The following is a 24868-nucleotide window of genomic DNA, read 5'->3' as shown; positions in this document are numbered from 1 at the left end:
TGACGCTTTCCCCCTCCCTCCTCCTTTGCATAAGGAACTCTGAGACTGGTAGTTCTCAGGAAAGCATGTCACACAGGGAAAAATCTCTATGTCCCTTGAACTACAACAGCCCAGTTTAACTGTACAGACACCCTCTCTCTTGGTTCTAAATAAGGGCTTGGGGGGGTTGCTCCTTGCCAGGTGGTGTGGTGGTTAAGAGTGGTAGTCTCCTAATCTGGTGGACCAGGTTCGCGTCTCATGCAGCTGCTGGGTGACCTTGGGCTAGTCACACTTCTCTGAAGTCTATCAGCCTCACTCACCTCACAGAGTGTTTGATGTGGGGGAGGAAGGGAAGGAGATTGTGAGCCACTTTGAGACTCCTTCGGGTAGTGATAAAGCGGGATATCAAGTCCAAACTCCTCTTCTTCTCTTCTCGTCAAATACTGTACATTGTTCTGCTCCAACACTATTTTTGCCGTATTCTAGCAAGTGGGTGGTGTGGTGGTCTAAACCACTGAGCCTCTTGGGCTTGCCAGTTGGAAGGTCAGCAGTTCAAATCCCTGTGATGGGGTGAGCTCCTGTTGCTCTGTCCCAGCTCCTGCCAACCTAGCAGTTCGAAAGCACGCTAGTGCGAGTAGATGAATAGGTACTGCTGCAGCAGGAAGGTAAATGGCGTATCCGTATCACAGATATTCCATGAGTCTCTCTGCATGCTGCCCTTTGCATTGCTCAATTCAAACTGCACCAAATTTTTCGCAATGCCCTATTGACAAGAAATTATTGGCTGTATTAGCTGCATTATGCTGCCCTGTCGTCATAGACATTGGAGAGGACGTTGATTACTTAGCAAAGTAAATACAGTAAATACAGGGGTGGACCCACGAAGGGATCACTAGGAGGGTATTTAGATGTCTGCATCTCCAGTGCTGGGTGTCTGGAGAACCAGGCTGTGCTGCCCATCACAGCTCAGCCATGGGGGCAGCCCCACTCCTCTGCGCCTTGACTGTACTCTCACTCACAGCTCCAGTCATATCGGAACCGTAAGATTTTAATTTTCCATTTCTCTTTGCTCAGCCAGTTTCATAGTGGAATAGGAGTGCAGACGGGCACAGAAACTTAAGGAATATGAGGAAATGGTAAAACTTACTTGAAGAATAAGAAATCAAGATAACAAACTCTTTATAAAAGAATGGAAATGGTTTATTGAATATTTGCAGATAAATTGTAAACAGATAAAAACATTAGCAGTGTTATTGTAATGACCTGCAGTTTCATGAGAGTATATATTTATAGCAGACAATTAAATGAGTAACTTAAATGAATTTGGATATGCAGAAGATATGAAATAATAAATTTAAGGAACCGCAGAAAGAGGGGGGAGGGAAGCCAAATTTTGAAATGTTAAATGGATTGTGAAGTTAATGAGTTAATGTTTACTCAGAAACAATTTCCACTGAATGACATAGAAGTCTGCTTGTTGCTGGAGCTAATTCTATAGCTTAACTGTATGCTGCGGGGAGTTATTTCTTGCAACATTCAGCTCCGTTGGGTTCTAGGAGAAAACTTTCCCCACACCATACATAATCTAATCTAATCTCCTGCCCCAATTTTGTGACTTTCCCTCATGCCAAACCTTTAAGCTGAGCCTGGATAGCTCAGGTGGTTAGGGCATGATGCTGATAAGACCAGGGTTGCAGGTTTGATCCCTGTATGGGACAGCTGCGTATTCCTGCATTTTGGGGAGTTAGTCTAGATCAGGGGTTGTTAGCCTGTCCCTACCGCCCACTAGTGGGTGTTTCAGGATTCTAGGTGGGCGGTAGGGGGTTCTCTACGGCACAAGCTGAATCCTCCTTCCATTGAGGCTGGTGGGCAGTAAGGAAATTTTACCATCAAGAAAGATGGATTAGTAGGCAGTAGGTATAAAAAGGTTGACTACTCCTGGCCTAGATGATCATCAGGGTCCCTTCCAGCTCTAATTCTTCCAACTCTAATTCCAATTCTATAATTCTAATTTATCTGCCACACCCTGCAGCTGCCCAGGAGAATTGCATCCCTCACCCAATTACAAAAAAAGTTTTTATTTTAGGTTGTTTTGTTTGTTTGCTTCAGTTTATTGTTTGGCCAAAGGCCTTAGCAATCACTGAGTAATCTCTCCCACCCCCCACCCCCCCGATAAGGGACTATAACTTAATTAAAATATTGGCAGGGATACAATGGCACTTGTAATGTGAAATGAACTTTGGTATCCACGATTATATAACAGATGGATAACGGTAAAAGAAAAAGAATATTTTTTGGGGGAAATGGAACCCATGGAGGGAAGGGAGGAGGCCTGAAGGTTCGAAAGAACCTTTTCTTTTTATGATTTGAAATGGTTAAAGTTATTATGTATAAAGGTAAAGAGACCCCTGACCATTAGGTCCAGTCGTGGCCGACTCTGGGGTTGCAGCGCTCATCTCGCTTTACTGGCCGAGGGAGCCGGCGTACAGCTTCCGGGTCATGTGGCCAGCATGACTAAGCCGCTTTTGCCAAACCAGGGCAGCACACGGAAATGCTATTTACCTTCCCGCCAGAGTGGTACCTATTTATCTACTTGCACTTTGACGTGCTTTCGAACTGCTAGGTTGGGAGGAGCAGGGACCGAGCAATGGGAGCTCACCCCGTCGCGGGGATTCGAACCACCGATCTTATGATCGGCAAGTCCTAGGCTCTGTGGTTTAACCCACAGTGCCACCCATGTTATGTATAAATTAATTTAAAACTAATAATTTTTTAAAAAAATAAAATAACTTAATTAAAATTGTCTGGATCCCACAGAGCAACTTTGCAACAACTGCTAAAGTACAATTTCTCCAAAACTGTCAGGAAAGGCCTTACAGATCATAGGATGCCCCCCTCTTTTTTCTCTCGCAGCCGCTATCTGGTCGCCTTCCCAGCAATCATCCGCCATCCCAATACAGAAAAGTTTTGTGTGCAACTGATGTCCCTGCCAGAGAAGGCCCATGTGGCGGTGACATTAGAGATGAAGTTGCAGAACCACACCCTGCTGGAGAAGGATGTGGAGAAGCCAGGGACCCACGAATGCATCAGCTTCCAGGCAAGTTTCGTCCATTGCAAGCCACTCAGTAGAAGATGCTCTCGCTTCTTAGCTAGATAAGGACAGCAGGTCACAGTGAAGGACGGAACAAGGAGGCACACTAGCTGTGGTAGAGATTGCCATCGCTGCAGTGAACCCCTCCTAAGGCTTAGTACAACACACCACGTGAGTTGGTGCCATGATCGTATGGCGAGCTGCCCCAGCCCAACCCATGTAAACCTATGGCAAGAAGTGGGGGGCAGGGTAGGTGAGAGATAATATTGCAAGGGCAACAGTTTATCTGTGGAAATAGTCATATCAGTGTCCGGTCGAGGGTCCAGCAATATAATAATCATCATCATCATCATCATCATAATTTTATTATGTATACCCTGTCCATCCGGCTGGGTTTCCCCAGCCACTCTGGGCGGCTTACAACACATAAAAAATTGTAAAACATTAGACATTAAAATTTTCCTGATACAGGGTTGCTTTCAGGTATCTTCTAAAAGTCAGATAGTTGTTTATTTCCTTGACATCTGATGGGAGGGCGTTCCACAGGTCAGGCGCCACTACCGAGAAGGCCCTCTGCCTGGTTCCCTGTAACCTCACTTCTTGCAGTGAGGGAACCGTCAGATGGACCTTGGTGTTGGACCTCAGGGTTCGGGCAGAACGATGGGGGTGAATACGCTCCTTCAGGTATACTGGGCCAAGGCTGTTTAGTGCTTTAAAGGTCGGCACCAACACTTTGAATTGGGCTCAGAAACGTACTGGGAATATTATGAATATTATGCTATTATTGCAAGTAAGTTCGCAAATGCTTTGAACCCATGACAATTGTTATGAGCTCATCTGCCGTCACAGATGTTTTACATGTCTTTAACTGCAGCGGCTGTTAGAATGTTCCAACTGTTTTAGGATGCTTTAAAAAATGTGGACGTGTTTCCTGTTTCAGGAGGAAGGATGGGATATAAATTCAATAAATGAAATATCAGTGTAAGTTGTTTGGGGCAAACACCCATAGCCTGAAAGAGAAAGGACGGTAAAAGCTCTGACTAGCTGCCTGTGAATTCCTATGCAGTGAAGCCATTATCTATTTCTGCATTCAGAATGGATGTTGAAAATCTACACCCCTCAGCTTAGCTGTCGCTTATGTTTTTTAAATTGGATGGAAGTGGGTTCGAGGGAAAGCAAACCAACCAGCAGAATTTCTCGGGAATTACAGGGTTCAGATGGATTGCTGCTCACGCCATGTGTACTCGGTTTCAAACACTAGTGGCGAGAGCACGTTGGAGCCAGAGTAAATGGTAATTGTTACACATCCTCAGAACCACTTCCAGGCAAATAGGGAAGTTCCTGTTTACAAGCCTGTTTCATGTGGATGTATTTATTTGTGGACCAATTTGAACGTGTTCTGAGGTAAAAAATAGCTGTGCGTACCTTTAAAAATAAAACTAACACTGACAAGTAATGTACAGTGGTACCTCGGATTAAGTACTTAATTCGTTCCGGAGGTCCGTACTTAACCTGAAACTGTTCTTAACCTGAAGCACCACTTTAGCTAATGGGCCTCCTGCTGCCGCTGCGCTGCCGGAGCACGATTTCTGTTCTTATCCTGAAGCAAAGTTCTTAACCTGAAGCACTATTTCTGGGTTAGCGGAGTCTGTAACCTGAAGCGTATGTAACCCGAGGTACCACTGTATTAGAATTTGATTTAGGTGCATTTTTGAATTTGATTGTGATAATATGATTATGGTTCAATAGTTGTGATTCCTGCATTGGAGGGGGCTGGACTAGATGACCCTTGGTGTCCCTGCCAACTCTACAATTCTATGATTCTATGGCACAGGTGAAGTTCTGTGTGAATTTTACTTTTCTCTCTTCTTTTTCGTCCACCAATCAGTTTCTTTCTCTTTAGGTCCCAGCCTTTGTTCCCAGGAAGAAGCGAGTGGAACCACACGAACCACCCGTAAGTCTTTGCTGCTTCTTCCAACCATTCCTTCCTTCTGATCACTGGAAGGATTCGCGTAACAGAAGAGGGAGAGACTGTATGAACAACTCGGGAGGAAGAGGGGAAAGTGAAGCGGGGGGGGGGGAGGAAATGGGGTGGCAGAGACAAGGCTGGAGGAGCAAACCACAGTGTGTCTGGGCAGAGAGGGAAGCAAAGAAGGCTTTTGTGTGTGGATAATAAAGGGAAGAATTTTTGATCTTCTTTCCCTATTTCCTGGGGGGAAGAGGGTCACAATTTTGGATGGATGCTCTGGTATCTTCTCCAGCTGCAAAATATGCTTCTCTTCTCAGTCCTCCTGCTGTTGAAACAGTCCCCCCCCCTCCTTTATGTTGTTAAGGAAGAATTGGCCAGTGTGCGTGTCCTGATACGAGCGGGTGACACCATCTTTGAGGAAAGGAAGAAGGTGCTGGTTCAGGACGCTTATGTCAGGCATATTATAGAGCCAGACAAGCCCTATTACAAGCCTGGAGAGACAGGTAGGCATGATCATACCCCCCAACATTTCTCTGATGAAAACAGGGATGTCCTATTCCAGAAGCGGCTTAGTCAAACTGGCCACATGACCCGGAAAAACTGTCTGCAGAGCGAACAAACGCCAGTTCCCTCAGCCTGTAAAGTGAGATGAGCGCTGCAACCCCAGAGTTGGTCACGACTGGACCTAATGGTCAGGGGTCCCTTTACCTTTACCTTAAGGAAAAGTAGGACATTCTGGGATCATATCAGAAACAGGGATGGCTTCTGTAAATCTGGGACTATCCCTGGAAAATAGGGACACTTGGAGGGTCTGCATGAGTGGCCAGAAGAACCTGGAAGGTGACTGAAGCAGCTGTTTCATATTTTGGGGTGGGGTGATGTGAAACCGTTACAATAAGCATTATAAAAGCTAAGCCGCTAAACCACAGTAGACCCTGATCATCTGCAGGTGAACATAGGCTCACACAAGCTAAATTAGCATAAGCAAAATCTATGTTGCAAATAACATAGCAGGAAAAACAGAAGTGGAGGGGAAACGAAAGATTAGCACCTACTTCTGTTTTCTTTTCTTTTTTTAAAAAAAAATATACAGCAACATGAAGTAGAGAATGAAACTCAAATAAGACAGAGCCTAAGACAGAAGGACATCTAATCTTTAAAAAATTCTTTTCAATAGCAAATAACATGCATGCATTTGCTTTTTTTAGTCAGGTTTCGCATTCTGAGGCTTGATGAAGAATTTAAGGCCATTGATGAAACGGTGAGTATCACAAGGAGCAAAGGCTTTCCATTCAAGGTCTGTGCAGAAACATTCATACCAGAAGGGTCTTGTCATTGCCTCTCTGGTCCAAGACATTATGGCACCTGAGGCCAAAATGGCGTCTCCTTCCTTACCAAGGAAGAAAGCGTGAGGGGAGATCTACAACAGGAACAATGGGGATGGGATATGTACAACAGGAACAACATTGGGATCTGCTGTCCTGGTGGATTCTGTCACCCGAGGCAGTCACCTTGCCTCATGGGTAGGCTGGCCTTGCTAGGGATGATGGGAATTGTAGTCCAAAATGTATGGAGGGCAGCAGGTCAGAAACGACTGGTTTACGCAAGGCAGTTTCACTTGATCTAAATTATTTTGCTGGCTTTTTAGAATTCTGCGGGAACTGGAGGCTATTCTTTTCCTCATGAGGCTGATTTTGTGCTCTTTCTGACTCTTGTCTCTCTCCTTCATTCTTTGCAGATCCCTTTGATACAGTTGACTGTAAGTACAGGCAATTGCCGTTTTAGGCGTAACCCATTGGTGCACAATCGTGCACATGCGCACAGTGCCAAATCCAGAAGTGACTTGGAAATGCCATAAAAGATGTCACGAAAAGGGTGGGGCGGGGGTGGAATGGGGGTGGAAAGGGGCGTTTCACTTTCACGCACGTGCACACTGACCCAGAACGCAACCTCCATGCCGTTTGAGACCTCTTTGCATATCTAAACAATAAAATGTAAGATGGCGGGGGGGGGAGGGGAGAGTGGTTGAATCATAAATTACAAAATTTATATACAGATCCCAATAATTGTAGCTATATGAGAGACTGAGAATTATTTGTTATAGTAACAAACCGTGCGGAAGTGCTGTATTTAATCACATCCAAGTCGCCACCCCGTAATAGTCACTCCCTCCTTTTTCTGACCCCAAAAATGGTCCCAGAGAAAAGGTAAAGGGACCCCTGACCATTAAGTACAGTCGTGGCCGACTCTGGGGTTGCGGCGCTCATCTCGCTTTATTGGCTGAGGGAGCCGGCGTACACTTCCGGGTCATGTGGCCAGCATGACTAAGCCGCATCTGGCGAACCAGAGCAGCACACGGGAACACCGTTTACCTTCCCGCTGGAGCGGAACCTATTTATCTACTTGCACTTTGAAGTGCTTTTGAACTGGTAGGTTGGCAGGAGCAGGGACTGAGCAACGGGAGCTCACCCAGTTGCGGGGATTCAAACCGCCAACCTTCTGATTGGCAAGTCCTAGCCTCTGTGATTTAACCCACAGCGGCATCCGTGTCCCAGATTAGTCCCCATATAATAGTTGCAGGGCTACTTTCACTGCACATGCTCTTACTGGCCGAAGGCAACAGGTGGAGGTGGGCAGGCAGGCAATCAAGAGGGGAGAGTGAGGCACAAGAGACTCACAAGACTTGCCACTTCCCACGAGATCTAAACTGTACGGTGGATACATTAAGGTACGGACAGTGCTGGATTTACATATAAGCTAAACAAGCTATAGCTTAGGGCTCCACTCTATTGGGGGCTCAAAAAAAAAAAAAAAAAAAAAAATTAAAGGAAGAAAACCCCAGGAGGTTCTTTGATAAAATATGTATTTTGTTATGTGCAAATGGCTTTAGATACCTATTAGGCTCATAAATTACCATATAGCATATATTCAACACAAAAAAACCTGCAACAATTTGTTGTTGACAAAGGACAGCTGGACATATAAAGGGCCCCATTACCTTCAATAGCTTAGGGTCTCATCAAACCTAAATCCAGCCCTGGGCATGGAGCACCTCGTTTTCTCACCACATCATGTAGGGTTGCCATATTTCAAAAGGTGAAAATCCAGACACAAAAGTTGGTTTGGGCAAAGCTTTTTGTTGTTAAGGGAAATTTGCCAAAATCTACACTACTGACATGGGCTGTCATATGTTTCCTGGATATTTCAGCACAGTTTCCTTTTTAAAAAAAATAGTTTTTCTAATTCACATATCAAGATAATCATTTGGACAACCTTAAATTAATGACTTCCCTTCTTCTCTTTCCGTGGTTCATTTTGAACACCATACATCCCTGCATATTTTAGCATGAACTAAACCATTCAGTAATCCATTGTTACACCATCAAAACATATTTACACTGTTGAATTTATCTTAACGCTGCCAGTGTTTTTAAATGTACTCAACTTTCACCCAAATAATCAGTAAACACTTTCCAGTCTTCTTTAAACGTATATTCTTCTTGTTCTCTTATTCTGTATGTTAAATCTGCAAGCTGCGCATATTCCATCAATTTAAGTTGATTAAATTCTTCTTAGATTGGGACCTCACTTGTATTCCATCAGCACTGTTTCCAACGGCCAAATCCAGACTATGTCCAGGAAATTCCAGACATATGGCAACCCTACATGGTCACCAGGTTTTTCCTCATGTAATGGTTGCATTCCCCCCCTTTGTTTGCAAAGGCAAAATCAGCACAAAAAATGTGACCATTATGCGGTGAAATATGGTATGCAATACTGTCCCTTCCATGTTGTTGTTTTTTTGCAGAGTGTATTATGCAACAATATTAAATAGCATCTTCCCTCTGTGACAGCTCTCTTCTCACTCCTTCACAGATCCCAGGAGATAAAACCCCTTTGCATGAGTTTTGCTTTCTGCCCCTTCGCAGAGGAGGGAGTGTTGTGGGTACACTCAGAAGTGGGTGCCATAGCAGATAATAATAATTATCAGTCCGTCATATAGCTACAGATATTGGGATCTGGTGGGTAAAGGAATGGAGCTGATAAAGATTGTAGCAACAGAGTAGTGGAATGGAAGGGAAATGATTGTGGGTGCAAAAACAAGCAAGGTAGCAAACCCACGGCTAGGATATTTCCCCCCCAAGCCCCATCCCTCGGCGTAGACGGTAAGGGGCAGAATATGAAGGAAGATGCTGACTGAAAAAGCAGAAGTACTGTACTTTTCCGTGTATAAGACTAGGGTTTTTTTTACTTTAAAATAAGGTTAAAAATGTGGGGGCGTCTTATACACAGATAGTGCATATGCCCATTTTCTAAATTTGCGGTAGCCCAAAGCAGGGGGCATCTTATACATGGGGGCGTCTTATACACGGATAAATACGGTATGTCGACTTTTGTGGGCCACTTGCACAGTGCTCTATTGGGGCACAGCCTCAGTATTGCTGATGACTGCAGCCAAGTGAATGAACTGTGGGAATGTTGAGGACAATAGAAGAGGATATATTGATTAATATTATCCTTCCTCACTCACGCTAGTGAGCTTGTAGCATTAACATGTACATAGCAGGAAGCTAATGGATTGGATTTGTGAGAATCACTTGAGTCAAGCAATCCAGTCTGGCTTGTCCGGATTGGATTTGTTCCTGGTAAATCCCCTTTTGTTCCCTCTTAAAACGACGATGACAATTACCATCTTCTTTTAAAGTAATGATAAGGTTTACTCACATTCAGTCCACAGTGTGATCCTGAAGGCAGGCTTTAGCTTGTAGTTACAGATACAGAGAAAAGTGTGGGTTCATCCTCTTGTGAGGAAAGAGCCCATGTGCTGCTGGCCGAGAGCCAGCACACAGCAAAAGGTATTAAGATAGTACAAGAGGAAGAGCATCAAGGGAAAGATGGCTGTGTGACCAGCCCTTTTATGGGGTCTCAGAAGGTCACACCCATCTACCTGGTCACATACAGGGAGAGGATGCTCCAGACCAGGTGTGACACGAAGTCCTCCTGGCTGGAGCAACATTCTCCTGTGTGTCCTCTCTGAGCAAACAGGAAATGTTGTATTTGACTGCTTTTGTGATGTTACAAACCACACAAACATCACAGTCTTTTTGGTCGTATCCCTGTGCCCAGGATCCTAATGAAAACCGAATAGGACAGTGGGTGGATGTGAAGCCTCAAAATGGCTTTGTGGACCTGTCTTTTCCTCTGGCCTCCGAAGCAGTCGAGGGACTGTACAGCATAGCAGTTGGAAGTTTACTTTTTGCACGTGAGGATTCAAGAAGAGAAATCTTTGTGGCAGAATATGGTGAGATTTCAAAGGGAGACCACTTTGGCTGCAGTTTGTGTGTGTGTGCGCTCACGCATGTGCTAACAAGAATAGGAATGCAGGCTATTACATTATTATTATTATTCCTTCCTTTCACTCTGTTTGCTATAATATGTAGCAATAGGGATACAGTATTTTTGTTATTGATTGAATTTACAGCATACCTGTCCTGGCTAGGAATCCTAGTTGCCTTAGATGTTTGGATTTTTAAATTTTATTTTATTAAATAAAAAGTGAACCTCTTCCCCCCGCCGAGAAAGGCAAGCTCCTTAATTAGACTTCCATCTTAAAAACTGTTATTCTTATATGTGAGTTGGCACACAAAAGATGGCGGTGTAAAACTGAAATCACTCAGTGCCATTGCTTGCCGTTTCTCCTCTCATTGCCACGTGGGCAGAGAGATGGAGGGAGAAGCTCCCTTCACCAACATCTGTTTATAATCTGAACCCAGGATGTGAACTACTGATGCAGAGATGCAGACTTTCCCCCATTCCCACACCACTTGCGACAGATTTCAGTTGACCTTAGTGATGTTCTCCAAAGCTCTGGGAAACTCTGCCAAAGGAATTGCCCCAGGGCAGAGGTTTTCAACCTTTTTGAGTCCACGGCTCCCTTGACCAACCACATTCTTCCCGCAGTACCCCTGTGGGGCTCAGGAGCCCAGTTATGTCACCTCTTGCCTGCAGAGCTGGCAGCCGCTCACCCGTTTTTGAACACCCTCCCTTGGGGAGTGTTCCCTCGGCCTCCTTTTCTCTCCCCTCTCCTTGGGAGTCCTCTGGTGCTGCCGCCCCTGGTCTCCGAGCTGCCCCCCACCCGCCTCAAAGAGAGGTCCTCCTCACACTGACCCACAGATGCCCGGGAATTGTCTGCCCATTCCCAAAAGCAAGGGCAGGGGGACTGGCTGACTAGGCTTCCTCACCTTGCTTGCTTGCTTACGCACTCGGAGGCCGCCTCAGCTCCTAGTAACCAGCACTCCCTGGCCAGTCCCAGAGGCACCATTTGCTTGTGGAGCTTGTAGCCAGGGCTGCACAACAGTCGCACAAGCCTTTGGGAGGCAGAGACGCAAGAAGGCATCAGAGGAGAGGGAGGGAAGGAAAGAGGGACAGAGGCCAGTGTTGCCCACAGCACCCCTGACCATCACTCAAGGCACCCCAGGGTGCCACGGCACCGCACATGGCAAAACCACACCCCTTCCAACAGATGAAAGAATAGTGCAAACACAATTTACATAGCTGTTCCTTTCTTTCCAACAACAGTCAGATTCTGTGAGGTCTCAAAAGAGTCATAAGGGCCATAGGGAAAATGAAGGGTGAAATAATTTGGTGACCAGGTCATGTAAATGCCGCATAAAAAAGTGAGTGAACAAAAAGTAATTTCAGAGTAAACCCCTAGTATGAACCACATGAAAGCACCCCACTGCAGAGCCCTATACTTACTTGTCCTGAGCAATGTTGAGTAAGCATCAGACACAGGTGAAGGAGGTTTTTTAAAATGCTCCTTCAAAAGCTTAGGAATGATTCCTGACTTTGAATTCAGAAATGTGAATTATTAGCACATATCACACCAGTGCTAAGGGATTTACACTTGCTGCCTATTAGTTACTGAACCAGTTTTCAGATCCAACTGTTTACATATAAAGCCCTAAACAACTCTGGATTGGGATACTAGAAAAACTCCCTAATCCTCCACTGCCCAGTGTGGGCATTTAAGATTGGGAAATGGAACCCAGATAGCTTTTCCATGGCCTGGATATTTTTGGCTTGCGGTAGCATGGGAATGGGCTTTTTCACTGGTGATGCCACTGTTGTGGACTGCCTTCCCTGCTGAAATACAAGAAACCCCATCAGTATTGGTATTCTGCCGGTTCATAAAGACACACCTGTATAGACAAGCATTCCTCTCAAATTGAACTTCCTCATCTAATTGTTTTAATTCAGGGGTGTCCAAACTTTTTTCAAAGAGGGCCAGATTTGATGAAGTGAACATGCATGAGGGCTGATCCAAGATTGAAGTTGTTGAGCTTTTTTTTTAGGATTTCACCCCAGGAAATAAACTGCCACAGGGGCTGGATTAAACCAACTGGCAGGCCAGATTAGGCCCCTGAAAGACTTTGGACATGCCTGTTTTAATTGCTCTCTTAACTATTTTAATTGCTATGATTTTTAATGGGCTTGCTTTATTTTATGTTTTAACTATGCATGCTTTACTATTTTGATGGAATTGGTTTATTGTACATTTTATTTATGTATGATTTTTAAAAATGATGTTTTGTTACTTTCAAATCACTTAGAAGCCAATTTATCAGAGAAGTGGTATATAAATAAAATAATTAAAATAATTAAAAGTGCAGAAGGAGAAGTGTTCAGTTTTGGTGATGAAGCTGCGGCATGTGGAACTTTTTATCCACTCTCTTTCTTCTCCGTCTCTCTTCCTGACTCATTACAGAGCTGCCTAAATTTGAAGTTCTGATTGAGTTTCCGAAATTGGTCACCACAGCGGATGAAGAATTCCAGGTCAAAGTGTGTGGCAAGTAAGTAAAATTTCATGGTAAACAATGTTCCTAAAATGGGACCTTTCCAGACCCAGTTTTACTGTGTTGACATGTGTTTCTTCATCCCTTTGGGTCTATTTGTTTTTCTCCTTCTCTGTCTCAATGCACATTTATAATGCAGGGACATACTTGATTAACTGCTATTCCTTCCCTGGCGGGAACCACAAGAAAGAAGCAATCTGCTAGAGAATGCTTAGCACTTGAGCCAAATTATGATTTTCAGGCACTTTTTTTTGGAAGAGAGGGTAAAACTATGACTGTCAAATCAGAGTAGAACCAATATAAATTTGTAAGGTAGCACCAGTATATTGTTTGCTTTTGTCTCCTCTCACCCCCATTTTTGTACTTCTAAAAATGAAAATAAAATAATGTGCTATGGTGCCCAAACTTCCATGATTTCCCCCTCTGTATTAAAACGGTTGTTTTGGCTCACTTCATTCTGTTTATGGAAGCAGCTGTTCATCAGCATCTGTGCTCCCCCCGCTAGCTTTTTACATTCAGAGAACCCTTCCGCACATCAAATTGTCTGTCAGGGAATCCTTCCTTGCACACTGAGAATGGATTTCTGTGTGCCGCAGAAAATTCTCGGGAAGTTTTCTGGGGCAGCCACTTTGAGTTCATACTGGGTGCTCTATGTACTTGCTATCATTCCACATGAGCTGAGTGCTCTGAGATCATACCTTGCTCTCTCCTGAGGTTAGCACATATAAAAAGGGAATCAACAATGGAGAACAACCTCTCTGCCAGTAGTGATAATCAGTAGCATAGCATGGGTTGCTTGTGCCCGGGGCTACATGGGGGGGATGTGTGGGAGGGAAACGGATGGAGTATGCATGTGCATTCAACTGTCTAACAGCATCTGCATCACCCAGGAGATCGCAGTCGCAGAGATAAGAAAAGAAGCCTCTTCCATTGTCTGCAAAAGTCACTTCCTGATTTGCATGGAGAAGCTGTTTTCAACGGAGCCCAGCAACGGAAGCGTGTAGCTGTACTGAGGCAGCACCGGGTGTTGATGTTTTGTTCCCCTAACAATTTTGTGCCCCGGGCAACTGCCCCCCCCCTGCTATGCCACTGGTGATAATCTTATTGAATGACCTCTAGTGAGCTCCTGAAGACAAATTGCTTTAGACTAAAACATATTTCATTCATCGGTGTTCTCTCTCTCCATCTCCCTCTACTCCCTCTCTCCTCTGTCACCTGTGCTTTAGGTACACATATGGGAAGCGTGTTCATGGAATTGTGCAGCTCCGCTTCACTAGAGGATTATCATTTTTTTTCCATATGCGTAATACAAATGAAACATTATCGAACATTGAACATGAGTACACAGCTCAGGTGAGATAAATGGGAGGGGGCTGTCTTTGGACAGAATGGAGGCTGGGATGAGTTATCTGCCCCCTACCCTTCCATTTCTCTATGTCCACGAAGAAGGTGGATGGAGAGGATCAGAAATATCTGCCTTGTGCCAGATTGATCTGTAGGGAGAATGCCTCAGTATCTTATTTTGTCCATTTGGTAGTGAGCATTCAGTGCTCCTCATACAAAAACAGTCCCTATTTTGCTATGTGTGGTTCACACCCCTAATCATGTGATTCTGTAACAGATGCAAGATGCTATTTCTAAAGGTGAGGACCATGATTATTGCACCTTGCATATTGTTGTTTAGTCGTTTAGTCGTGTCTGACTTTTTGTGACCCCATGGACCAGAGCACGCCAGGCTCTCCTGTCTTCCACTGCCTCCCGCAGTTTGGTCAAACTCATGCTGGTAGCTTCGAGAACACTGTCCAACCATCTCGTCCTCTGTCGTCCCCTTCTCCTTGTGCCCTCCATCTTTCCCAACATCTTTTCCAGGGAGTCTTCTCTTCTCATGCGGTGGCCAAAGTCTTGGAGCCTCAGCTTCAGGATCTGCCCATTCAGGGCTGATTTCCTTCAGAATGGATAGGTTTGATCTTCTTGCAGTCCATGGGACTCTCAAGAGTCTCCTCCAGCACCATAATTCAAAAGCATCAATTCTTTGGCGATCAGCCTTCTTTATGGTCCAGCTCTCACTACCATATATCACTACTGGGAAAACCATAGCTTTCATTATACGGACCTTTGTCGGCAAGGTGATGTCTCTGCTTTAATACATATTGTAAATTGTAAACTGCCCTGTGATCCTCGGATGAAGGGCAGTATAGAAATTTAATTTAATTTAATAAGTAATAAAATAATAGCAATAGTAGCTTAGGTGGATGTGGCGATAACACGTTAATGTCACAGCAAGAGAAGGGAGAACAAGATGCACAGCTGTTGCTTTCGGGGAAAATGAGCATTTGCCACAACAGAGCCTGACTCGTGCTTCATGTTTTGCATGGCTAGTACAAGTCTGAAGAAAAATATGTGCAAGGCTAAGGCACTCCAGATCTAGAAACCAACCAACCAGGTTTTACTGCATGATGCCTTATGGAATGTTACCCTGGTTGCAGACAACCAGGGAGGGCTACTTTATTTATTTTCTTGTGTTGCGTTTATATCCCACCGCCAGACTCAGACCTGCTCAGCTTCAGCCAGGGGATGGCCTCTTGTGCCTTCCGATCACCCTTCCGACCACCTTTTATTTGCACTTCCTCTGCTCCACCCCATCCAGGCTGACTTGATTGACAGCTGGTGTGGCAGCTCAGTATCTCAGAATCTACACGTACAGCTTTGCTAATGTACTTTCTTTTTAAACAATATTTATTAAATTTTCCATTTTAGCAATCCAATAAAAACCACATTAAAAATATTCCCAGTTATAATACAATAAAAAAAGACCAAGTTTTATGCCGATTTTTGTATCTTTGGGTGACTTCCCATGCTCTGAAGTTCAGGGAGTGATGGTGCTCGCTTCGGCAGCACATATACTAAAATTGGAATGATACAGAGAAGATTAGCATGGCCCCTGCGCAAGGATGACACGCAAATTCGTGAAGCGTTCCATATATATATTAAAAAAATGAAGTTCAGGGAGTGATGATCTCACATTGTGCTGCGTTCCTTAAATAACCCAGGTAGTCCCAATAAAACATTCCCGATGTTGATCCTTCATTTATTTTTAACAGCCTCTGAATTCATTTTGGGAGCGGATTAGTCCTATGTAGTTCTGTGTGAAATTAGTTTTTCTTCTTTATTTTCTTTATCTTCTTGTTGTGTTCCAGTATTTCTCTTCGGTGACCCTCACTTTGCAGAGTTGCCAATAACATACGGTACATTGCACCCAGTGCCCCCTGCCCCTTCTTCCTTCCGGATGGGCAGCAGGTGTTGGATGATCAGTGGGTGGAGCTGCCGCCCCAGCCGGGGTGGGGGGGTTGGGGAGGATAATTACTCCCATATTATCCTTGAACTCTGCATGAAAAGGCTCTGATGTAATGGACGCAGCCGTTCGCCATGGCAGACAAATAGGAAGTCTCTAATGTACTTTCTTTTCTTTGTATCTCCAGACAGATAAGACCGGCTTTGCTTATTTTACCATCAATGGGTCTGATTTAAATCTTTCTCAAAAAGGCTATAATGAGTATGTCAACTTTGTGGCAGAACTGGAGGAGAAAGGAACAGGTACAAAGGAAATAACAAGAAATGGGAACATACAATTTTCACCTTTGGCCTTTCTGATTTTTTCCAGCCAACAGTTTTCAAACCCTTAGGCTATTGAAAGTTGCTTTTGTATCAGGCTATTTACAGGACTGGGGTTCATTCCTGCATTTCATCTGATTTTTCAAGGCACACATGACCTGCCTTGCAGATACCTAGGGATCCTCTGCAGCTCACACAACAAATTTTGTCCTGGTGGTACAGTTTCCTCAAGAGAAATGGCATTTCTAACAAGTCGTTATATCTGACTCAGTGAGCTGTGACACCAGTTTTTTGTTTAAGAGAAATTGAAGTGCTGGAAGCCTCCATGTAGACATGCTCACGAGAGTGACGTCCTTCCAGTTTTGTGTAAGGTCTAGTTAACAATGTGTCTAGAACTTTTGCAGAAATGTCAAGCCTACTGCTGTCCTTTTTGTAGCATTCCAGTTGCTGTGCTAAACCAACCCGCCTGTTTTCTATGCAGGAGTGATTCAGAGAGGATACGGTGTCTTGCCTATTGCCGCAAAGGAGGTCAAGGTGGAGTTTAGCAAACTCAATCCATTCTACAAACAAGGTTTCCCATACACAGGAGAGGTAACATCCAATCCTTTCTGTTTAATAAAGCAGTCTTTAGGATAGATTTGCTCTTACTTTTTGAAGTAGGCACTGAAACGATACCTTTTTGTGACATAGCCCTTCTATGAAAGTTTACCTTCCCAAAAAATAAATTGAAAAGCAGCCTTTCTCTGATGAAGTATCTTAGAATCATAGAGCTGTAGAGTTGGAAGGGACCAGTGCTGTTTTTCTAGAAAAAGAGGTGCCAGAACTCAATATGAATGCTTCCCTTGTTTTCTTGCACAGTCGTACCTTGGTACTCAAACAGAATCCATTCCAGAAGTCCATTCGACTTCCGAAAACGTCCAAACACCAAGGCGCGGCTTCCGATTGGCTTCAGTAGCTTCCTGCACTCTGCAGAAGCCACACCAGATGTTTGGGTTCCAAAAAAAGTTTGCAAACTGGAACACTCACTTCTGGGCTTGCGGCCTTCGGGAGCCAAAACGTTCGAGTCGCAAGGTGTTTGGGATCCAAGGTACAACTTTAATGGCAATGACACCCACTTGAGAGCACTGGCGGAGGAAGAGGAATGCAGGGGGAGCGCACTGCCCCCGGCAGTGTGATTCCGGCGGGGTACCATCACAGCTGCCCCCCCGCCCGCGCTTGGTGCCATGCCCCCACAGGCGGCATGCCACGCCCCCAGGATGCACACCCCGCCCCCGCCTGCTCTCCACCCCCCAGTGCTGGAGCATGAAGTTCCGCCACTGCTTGAGAGGTGCCAGAACTGAGTTCTGGTGAGTCCTGGCTTGAAAAAAGCCCTGGAAGGACCCTGAGGGTTATCTAAACCAGTCCCCTGCAATGTGGGAATCCGGGGGTGGACTTGAACCAGCAACCTTTTGGTTAACAGCCAGACGCACTGAGCCATTTCACCACTGTAAGCAGTGCCAAATTTACATATAAGCTAAAAAAGCTATAGCTTAGGGCACCACTCTCTTGGGGCCCCCCAAAAACTTTAAAGGAAAAAAACTGGATGTACTTTGATAAAATACATATTTTGTTATGTGCAAATGGCTTTAGATACCTGTTAGGTCCATAAATTACCATATAGCTTATATTCAACACAAAAAACCAGCAACTATTTGTTGTTGACAAAGGACAGCTGGACATATAAAGGGCCCCATTACCTTCAGTAGCTTAGGGTCTCATCAAACCTAAATTCGACCCTGACTGTAAGCTTTTAATTCTTCACGGGGAGGAACTATTTGATATAAACAGCACTCTGCATGAAAACAAGGTAGTAATGTCAGCCTTTACAACACTCAGGCTTTACAACCTCCAAAATAAATGTGTGAATCAGCCACACATGATGCCTCTTCCTTCATATTGTATGTTGTGGTAGGGAAGCGGAATAGGGAAGAGGGCTAGCAGCAGTGGCAGAATTTGGGCTTTCAGATCTCAGTGGTGCCCTGTGCCACGCTAAAATTCAGCACCCCCTGCCCTATAGCATTAGTGAGGTGCCCCCTCCAGCCATACTGGTTGCACTGCCCTAGAACTGCCTCTTCTAGCAGCAGAAATGCCAGTCAGAAATCTTACAGTCCATGACAGACAGACAGACAGACAGACAGACAGACAGACAGACAGAGAGACTACCTGGAGGAGAGCATTCATATCCCAAGATAGCTCAGCCCCTCTCCTTATCATTAGACCTTGAGGGGCAATATCTGAATAGTGTTGTTGTGCTCTTGCCCACAGGAGTGAACAAATACCTCAGCATATATATATATATATATATATATATATATATATATATATATTTGTGTGTGTGAGAACAATTGGCTGTAAAGAACTTAGGCGGTTGGCTTATTTCCCTTTTATTCACGCAGATGATGGTTTCAGTCAATAAAGTGCCTGTCAAGAACAGGACTGTCTATCTCACAGTTGACGTTGATGATGTGGAGACAACCACTTCCTATGTCACAGATGAGAATGGTGAAGTCTCCTTCTCCCTGGACACAACTAAGTGGCACGACATGGTTTCCTTAAGGGTGAGTTAAATATTTGGACATGTCTTAAGGAAGAGGTGGGGCAAGGAGATGCTTTTTCCTGTGCATCCCCCCCCCACCTTCCTTAGGGTTGATTTTCCGATGGGTTATTATCATTATCATCATCATCATTATTATTATTTACTTCTGGAACTTAGGGCTTGTCCACACTTCTGCTTATTCTGTCACGTCAATAGGCGAGTTCCAAAGTGCTACCACACTAAAAGGTTGGTGTTTTGCAAATGCTGCATGAATACTGTGTGGCACATCATCATCACCATAAACTTGATTGCACTAGCCAAAGGCCATGGCACCATTCGCAAAGGAAACAAAAAGAAAAACAACAATAACCATAAAAACCACCAAAACACCAGGCACTGCAAATACAATAGACCACGGTCACGTCTCCTAGAAATCATTTGTTGCATACGATAGAATAGCAGGGGGTTCTCAGATAGAATGTGCCAGCTTAAATGTCCGAATCACCTTTGCAATTGACCACTATTTTATCCAGTTCTTTTCTCCTGGTCTTCTTAGCGTGTGGCACATGGAACTGTGCCAGTTCCACAGATCACAGCAGTTGAGCGGGCATATATGAAACAGGATGATCTCACAGGGAAACTGGATCCAAGCTTTTGACGGTTTCATTTACCAAAAGTAGAAGCTTGAAGTTGGTGCTGAAATGCCTTGGGGCACCCCTGTTTTCACCACAGTACCTGAACTTTAGTGACAAAGCTGGGTCCAGAAGCACCACAGTAAATCTGCTCCCTCGGGCAGAGTACAACACCATCGAGGGTAGGGAATTGGCCAATTTCTTGGGCATGGGAGCATTTGTGGTATATATAGTTACTGGGACGCTGGTGGCACTGTGGTCTAAACCACTGAGCCTCTTAGGCTTGCCGAACGGAAGGTCGGCAGTTCGAATCCCCTCAATGGAGTGAGCTCCTGTTGCTCTGTCTCAGCTCCTGCCAATCTGGCAGTTCAAAAGCATGCCAGATCAAGTAGATAAATAGGTACTGCTGCGGCAGGAAGGTAAACAGCGTTTCCGTGCACTCTGGTTTCCGTCACGGTGTCCCGTTGTGCCAGAAGCGGTTTAGTCAGGTTGGCACATGACCTGGAAAGCTGTCTGTGGACAAACGCCTGCTCCCTTGGCCTGAAAGCGAGATGAGCGCCACAACCCCATAGTCTCCTTTGACCATCCAGGGTTCCTTTACCTTTACCTTTTACATAGTTGCAGGATTTCCGTAGGAAGCTTAGGAGCGTGTAGTAGTTGCAAACAAAGCAGCATGTCTGCCCCAAAACACTGGGCAGGTACAGATAATATCGAAAGCAGGATCGTGCAGAACTGCCTCAATGCCATTGCAAGCACAAATCACCACAATGAAAAGGAAGTCCTTGAAGAGATTGTTACTTTCTTCTATGATTCTTAGCTGGGAGCCACAACAGTTACAAAGATGTGAAGACTGGTTTACATGTGGAGTATATACCGTGCCCTAATGTTAGGTTCACATGCCTTGTATTGCCACCCAGTCGTCTCTTGTTGATTGTCACCCCAAACACCCTAAATTAATTATGATCCTTGCTGTTCTCTTTTTGCTCCACAGGGTAGATACAGCCTTGAGAATGTGACTGGCTTTGAGAGTCTTATGATGTCGGAATCCGAAAGTTTCATGTGGCTGAAGCCCTTCTACTCTGAGAGCAATAGTTTCCTTGAGATACAGCATGTGGAGGAAGAGCTGCCCTGTGGAAAAGACCAGGAAGTCCAGGTGGATTACATCATAGACCGGAAAGAACTGGGCCCTGATGCTGACCATGTCGATTTCTATTATTTGGTGAGCATCTGGTCTAGGGAAAGTCGAGGACTATATTATTTGGGGGCCAGAGCCAGAATTGAATCATAGAATTGTAGAGATGGAAGGGACCCCAAGGGTCTAATCCAACCCCCTGGAATGCAGGAATCTCAGCTAAAGCATCCATGACAGATGGCCATCCAACCTCTGCTTAAAAACCTCCAAGGAAGGAGAGTCCACAACCTCTCATGGGAATCTGTGAGTGAGGTACAGGGGCATAGTGGAGCACAATTTTGTGAGGGGGTGCAAACAGGCCCTTATCCACAGCAGGCTCCTTCATTGGAGTTTGGCTCCAAGTAAGAAGACACTGCACTTAGGCTGCGGCACTCATGCTTGGCAGTAGCTCTGTCCCCAGGTCACGCTTGACCCAAGGTGTGTGTGTGGGAATGTTAATGGTGACAGGAGAGGATATATTGTTTATTTATATCCTTCCTAACTTGTGTTAGCAAGTTCCTTTACTTAGCAGAGTGCCTTCCCCTTTACAAAGCACAGCCGATAGCTAGTTGCAGGCTCGTGTGAGCCTCTGACGATTTTACAGTTCAGTCTGTCTCAGATTGAATTGTACGTTCCTGGTAAGTTCCCTTGAATCCCTCTTAAAAGAATAAAGACGCCACAATCTTATTTAAGGTCAATAAAAGAAGTTTACTTACATCGGTTCACAGTTGGATCCCTGAAGGCAGACTTAGTTACAAATATGTACATGTGGTTCTACCCCATATGGAGGAATAATCCCAGTGACTGCAAGCTAGAAGTCCGGCAGTTCACACGATGAAAGGAAGATGGAAAAGAGAGAGAGAGGTGCTGCGTGACTCGTCCTTTTGTTACCTGGGCAGGTTAGGTCACACCCACCTTCTGTCGCATGCAAAAGGAAGAATGTTCCAGCCAGGAGGAACAGGAAGTTTCGACTGGCTGGACCAAACATTTCCTCGCATGTCTGCTCTAGCATTACAAGGAATGTTGTACTTGACTGCTCCCAGTGGATTACATCAGCTCTCCTTGGCCATGGCAAAGTGCACCCAGCTGCAGCAGCTCCACCATCAGGTCAGGCCTTGCCTAGCGGCGGAGGGCAGGAGGAGAGTGGGCAGCAGCTTCCCTGCTCTTTTCCTCCCCTGGACTGTGGCGCACGGGAGGGTGCCCTCCATGCCTGCATGTCTCAAGCACCGTGGGCATATGCTCTGCCGATGGTGAGGTATACCTCTCCTTCTTTCTCTCTGTTTCTCTCCAGCCCCTCTCCTTGCTGAAATTAGGCTGAGGTTATGGATTGGGCTGTAGCTGGGCCACCCCTTCTAATTCTTTGTGGACAGTGGAGAACTGTGTGAGAGAGAAAAGAATGAATAGCGTATATGGAGGAATAATGGGTACATGCAAAAGGAAAGGGGAGTGCAAAAGGAAAAAAGAGAGAGAAAAAAATGGGAATAAAATTAAATGATTAGTGAAGGCAACACAGCAGAAACGGTTGAAATGGAGAAATGAAAATGGAATAAAATAACAAGAAGACGGAAAGGGGAAGATTTGAGAATAGTATTTGTGGTGCAGTGTGTTTCTCTTGCTCATTGTGAATCTCTTTGGATCCAAACAGCAGGGACCTTCCAGTGGCCTTTGTGGCTCCTGTATGGGTTGTCCAGGGACGCGGGTGGCGCTGTGGGTAAAAGCCTCAGCGCCTAGGGCTTGCCGATCGAAAGGTCGGCAGTTCGAATCCCCGCGGCGGGGTGCGCTCCCATTGCTCGGTCCCAGCGCCTGCCAACCTAGCAGTTCGAAAGCACCCCCGGGTGCAAGTAGATAAATAGGGACTGCTTACTGGCGGGAAGGTAAACGGCGTTTCCGTGTGCGGCTCTGACTCGCCAGAGCAGCTTTGTCACGCTGGCCACCTGACCCGGAAGTGTCTCTGGACAGCGCTGGCCCCCGGCCTCTTGAGTGAGATGGGCGCACAACCCTAGAGTCTGTCAAGACTGGCCCGTACGGGCAGGGGTACCTTTACCTTTATGGGTTGTCTAGCCATCAGCAGAGATATAGCAGAAGCTGAGCTGAGATAGATCAGCCTCAATGGTTCATTCCATCCGTGGCTTGTTGCGTGGAAAGCTTTGCTGAGATCTCAGACAAAAGTGAAGGGCTTCACACGCAACAGTTGCTGTTGTGCCCAGTGCGCAGAAGACGGGGAGCTGCAGGCTTTCCTGGTTATTGCCCCCAATTTCACGTTCTGAAGTAGCAAGTGCGGTTTCTATCAAGCTATGAGCCTCCCCTAGCAAAACCCATCGCACAGTCTCTGCAGGCTGCTTCCTGTCCCACATTTCTCTCTCCCTTTCCTGTATTTCTACTGCCAAAGAGGGTGGGGAGGCTTTTCCTTTGGCCCCTGGCCTAACAAACCATCTCCCTGCAGATTGTGTCCAAAGGGAAGGTTGTCTCCAGCGGACAGAAGACCATTCCCATTGGCCAGGATGAGAGTAAGTGAGAGATCCATCGGAGAAGCTCCACACTTGGCCAAGCTGATAATGTTTGGTGGGCCTAATCTGTGTAGTCTGGTGTGTCTTTCAAGAATGAGGAGATGGCCATGAATTTTAGTAGCACCTAGGACATGGTATGAGAGTGCTGAACCAATTGGAGACACCACTGTGCCTGGTGGACCATCACCAAGCAATCCTAGCACAGTCACGTTTGACTTCAAAAGAGGAAACTTTTCAAATGTATTAACCCCTCAGCTTACATTACCCAGCTGTCTGTCTCCCCATCTGGTTCAACACCTCAGATCGGGCCCAGTCTGAACTGGGGCCTTCCACGACTCCAGGTTTGATTCAGATATGAAACCAGAATTAAACATGCAGTTACCACAAGTGGGAAACTCTCACCTGCACCATCTGTGTCCCCTGCCAACCGCGTGGTTCATGAAGGTTGCATGCAACTAATTTTTACCCACTGAAATGGACCTAAGTTAGTCATAGCCCTTGATTGCAGTGGGTGTACTCTGAGTAAAAGTGAATTGAATGCAACCCTCAGGGTTTAAAGCCCAGATTAAACAGATGATTGCTTGGCTACCCTCCTCCCCTGCTTTTGACAGCCCCAACATCCAGAATTTGTCAGGAGTCAATGCACATCCAATGTGTGTGTCTCTGTCTCTCATACACACATATCCTGGGCACAACCTTCTGACGCTGAACAGATTTAAATCTCATGAATGACTCCTGAGTTTTTTTCACTTGGCAAAGAATCTCATTCTAAAGTGCTTGTTGGCATACGATTCACAGTCAGTGTCTTCCAAGTAAGGCGAATTACCATAGCGGACTGATAGATGGAAATAGGATTTTGTGTTTTTTTAAAAAAAGAACTTGCTGTGTAGTGCAGAATGGAATTGGTTATTAGAAATAAAGCAGTTATTAAGTTCAAGACATGAGGGTTAGAATACTCCGCAGTGCACAGGTGGGCTGGCTGCATTTGGGGTGGGTCTTCTTGATTTTCTTTGCTTTACCACCATCTAGCAGAAGTGAGATGCACAGGGATGTTTTTTTCTCATGTTGTATGACATGAATGCGCTCTCTCTCTCTCTCTCTCTCTCTCTCCTTCCCCCCCATTCTCCCTTTCCCCTGATCCAGCTCTGAAAGGCACCTTCTCCCTCATCTTGTCTACGAGCTCTGACCTGGCACCCACAGTCAGGCTTCTTCTGTACACTGTGTTTCTGGATGGCGAGGTGGCGGCTGACGTGGATCAGTTTGAGATACAGAGGTGCTTCAAACATAAGGTGGGTAAGGAAGCAAGTGGGGCAGGGTGAGGCCTTGCATCCTGCAAATCTTCAGATCCTTTTTGCTGTTCACAATACTCGCTCTTTCTCCACCATCCTCCTTGACATTCTTGCCCTGGTGCTGCCTGTTATCCACTCTCGTCGCCGCAGGTTTCCTAACTGACCATTCCTGTTTTGTTCGCATCCT

At 45.4% G+C, this 24868-nt stretch overlaps 1 protein-coding gene across 3 annotated transcripts in view; it reads left to right on the top strand.

The window, feature by feature from the left end:
- Window positions 1-853: 853 nt before the first annotated feature.
- Window positions 854-24868, top strand: part of LOC310667338 (alpha-2-macroglobulin-like protein 1) — a 47305-nt gene continuing 23290 nt past the window's right edge. For all 3 annotated transcript variants that reach the window (XR_014506271.1, XR_014506272.1, XM_083419434.1), the window contains exons 1-15: window positions 854-1019; window positions 2893-3076; window positions 4974-5024; window positions 5404-5542; window positions 6248-6300; window positions 6778-6798; window positions 10167-10341; window positions 12808-12892; window positions 14122-14248; window positions 16375-16489; window positions 16989-17098; window positions 18943-19104; window positions 20706-20933; window positions 23329-23392; window positions 24536-24681. Coding sequence is in view for 1 of the 3 variants with exons in the window: in XM_083419434.1 (XP_083275560.1) it covers window positions 952-1019; window positions 2893-3076; window positions 4974-5024; window positions 5404-5542; window positions 6248-6300; window positions 6778-6798; window positions 10167-10341; window positions 12808-12892; window positions 14122-14248; window positions 16375-16489; window positions 16989-17098; window positions 18943-19104; window positions 20706-20933; window positions 23329-23392; window positions 24536-24681 (1728 nt within the window). In the remaining 2 variants the exon portion in view is untranslated. The remainder of the gene's footprint in view (window positions 1020-2892; window positions 3077-4973; window positions 5025-5403; window positions 5543-6247; window positions 6301-6777; window positions 6799-10166; window positions 10342-12807; window positions 12893-14121; window positions 14249-16374; window positions 16490-16988; window positions 17099-18942; window positions 19105-20705; window positions 20934-23328; window positions 23393-24535; window positions 24682-24868) is intronic.

Source organism: Podarcis tiliguerta (assembly GCF_965153285.1).
Source record: "Podarcis tiliguerta genome assembly, chromosome: 17".
NCBI classification, from domain to species: domain Eukaryota; kingdom Metazoa; phylum Chordata; class Lepidosauria; order Squamata; family Lacertidae; genus Podarcis; species Podarcis tiliguerta.
The sequence above is the reverse complement of the archived record's forward strand: the minus strand, read 5'-3'. Positions and strand labels throughout refer to the sequence as shown.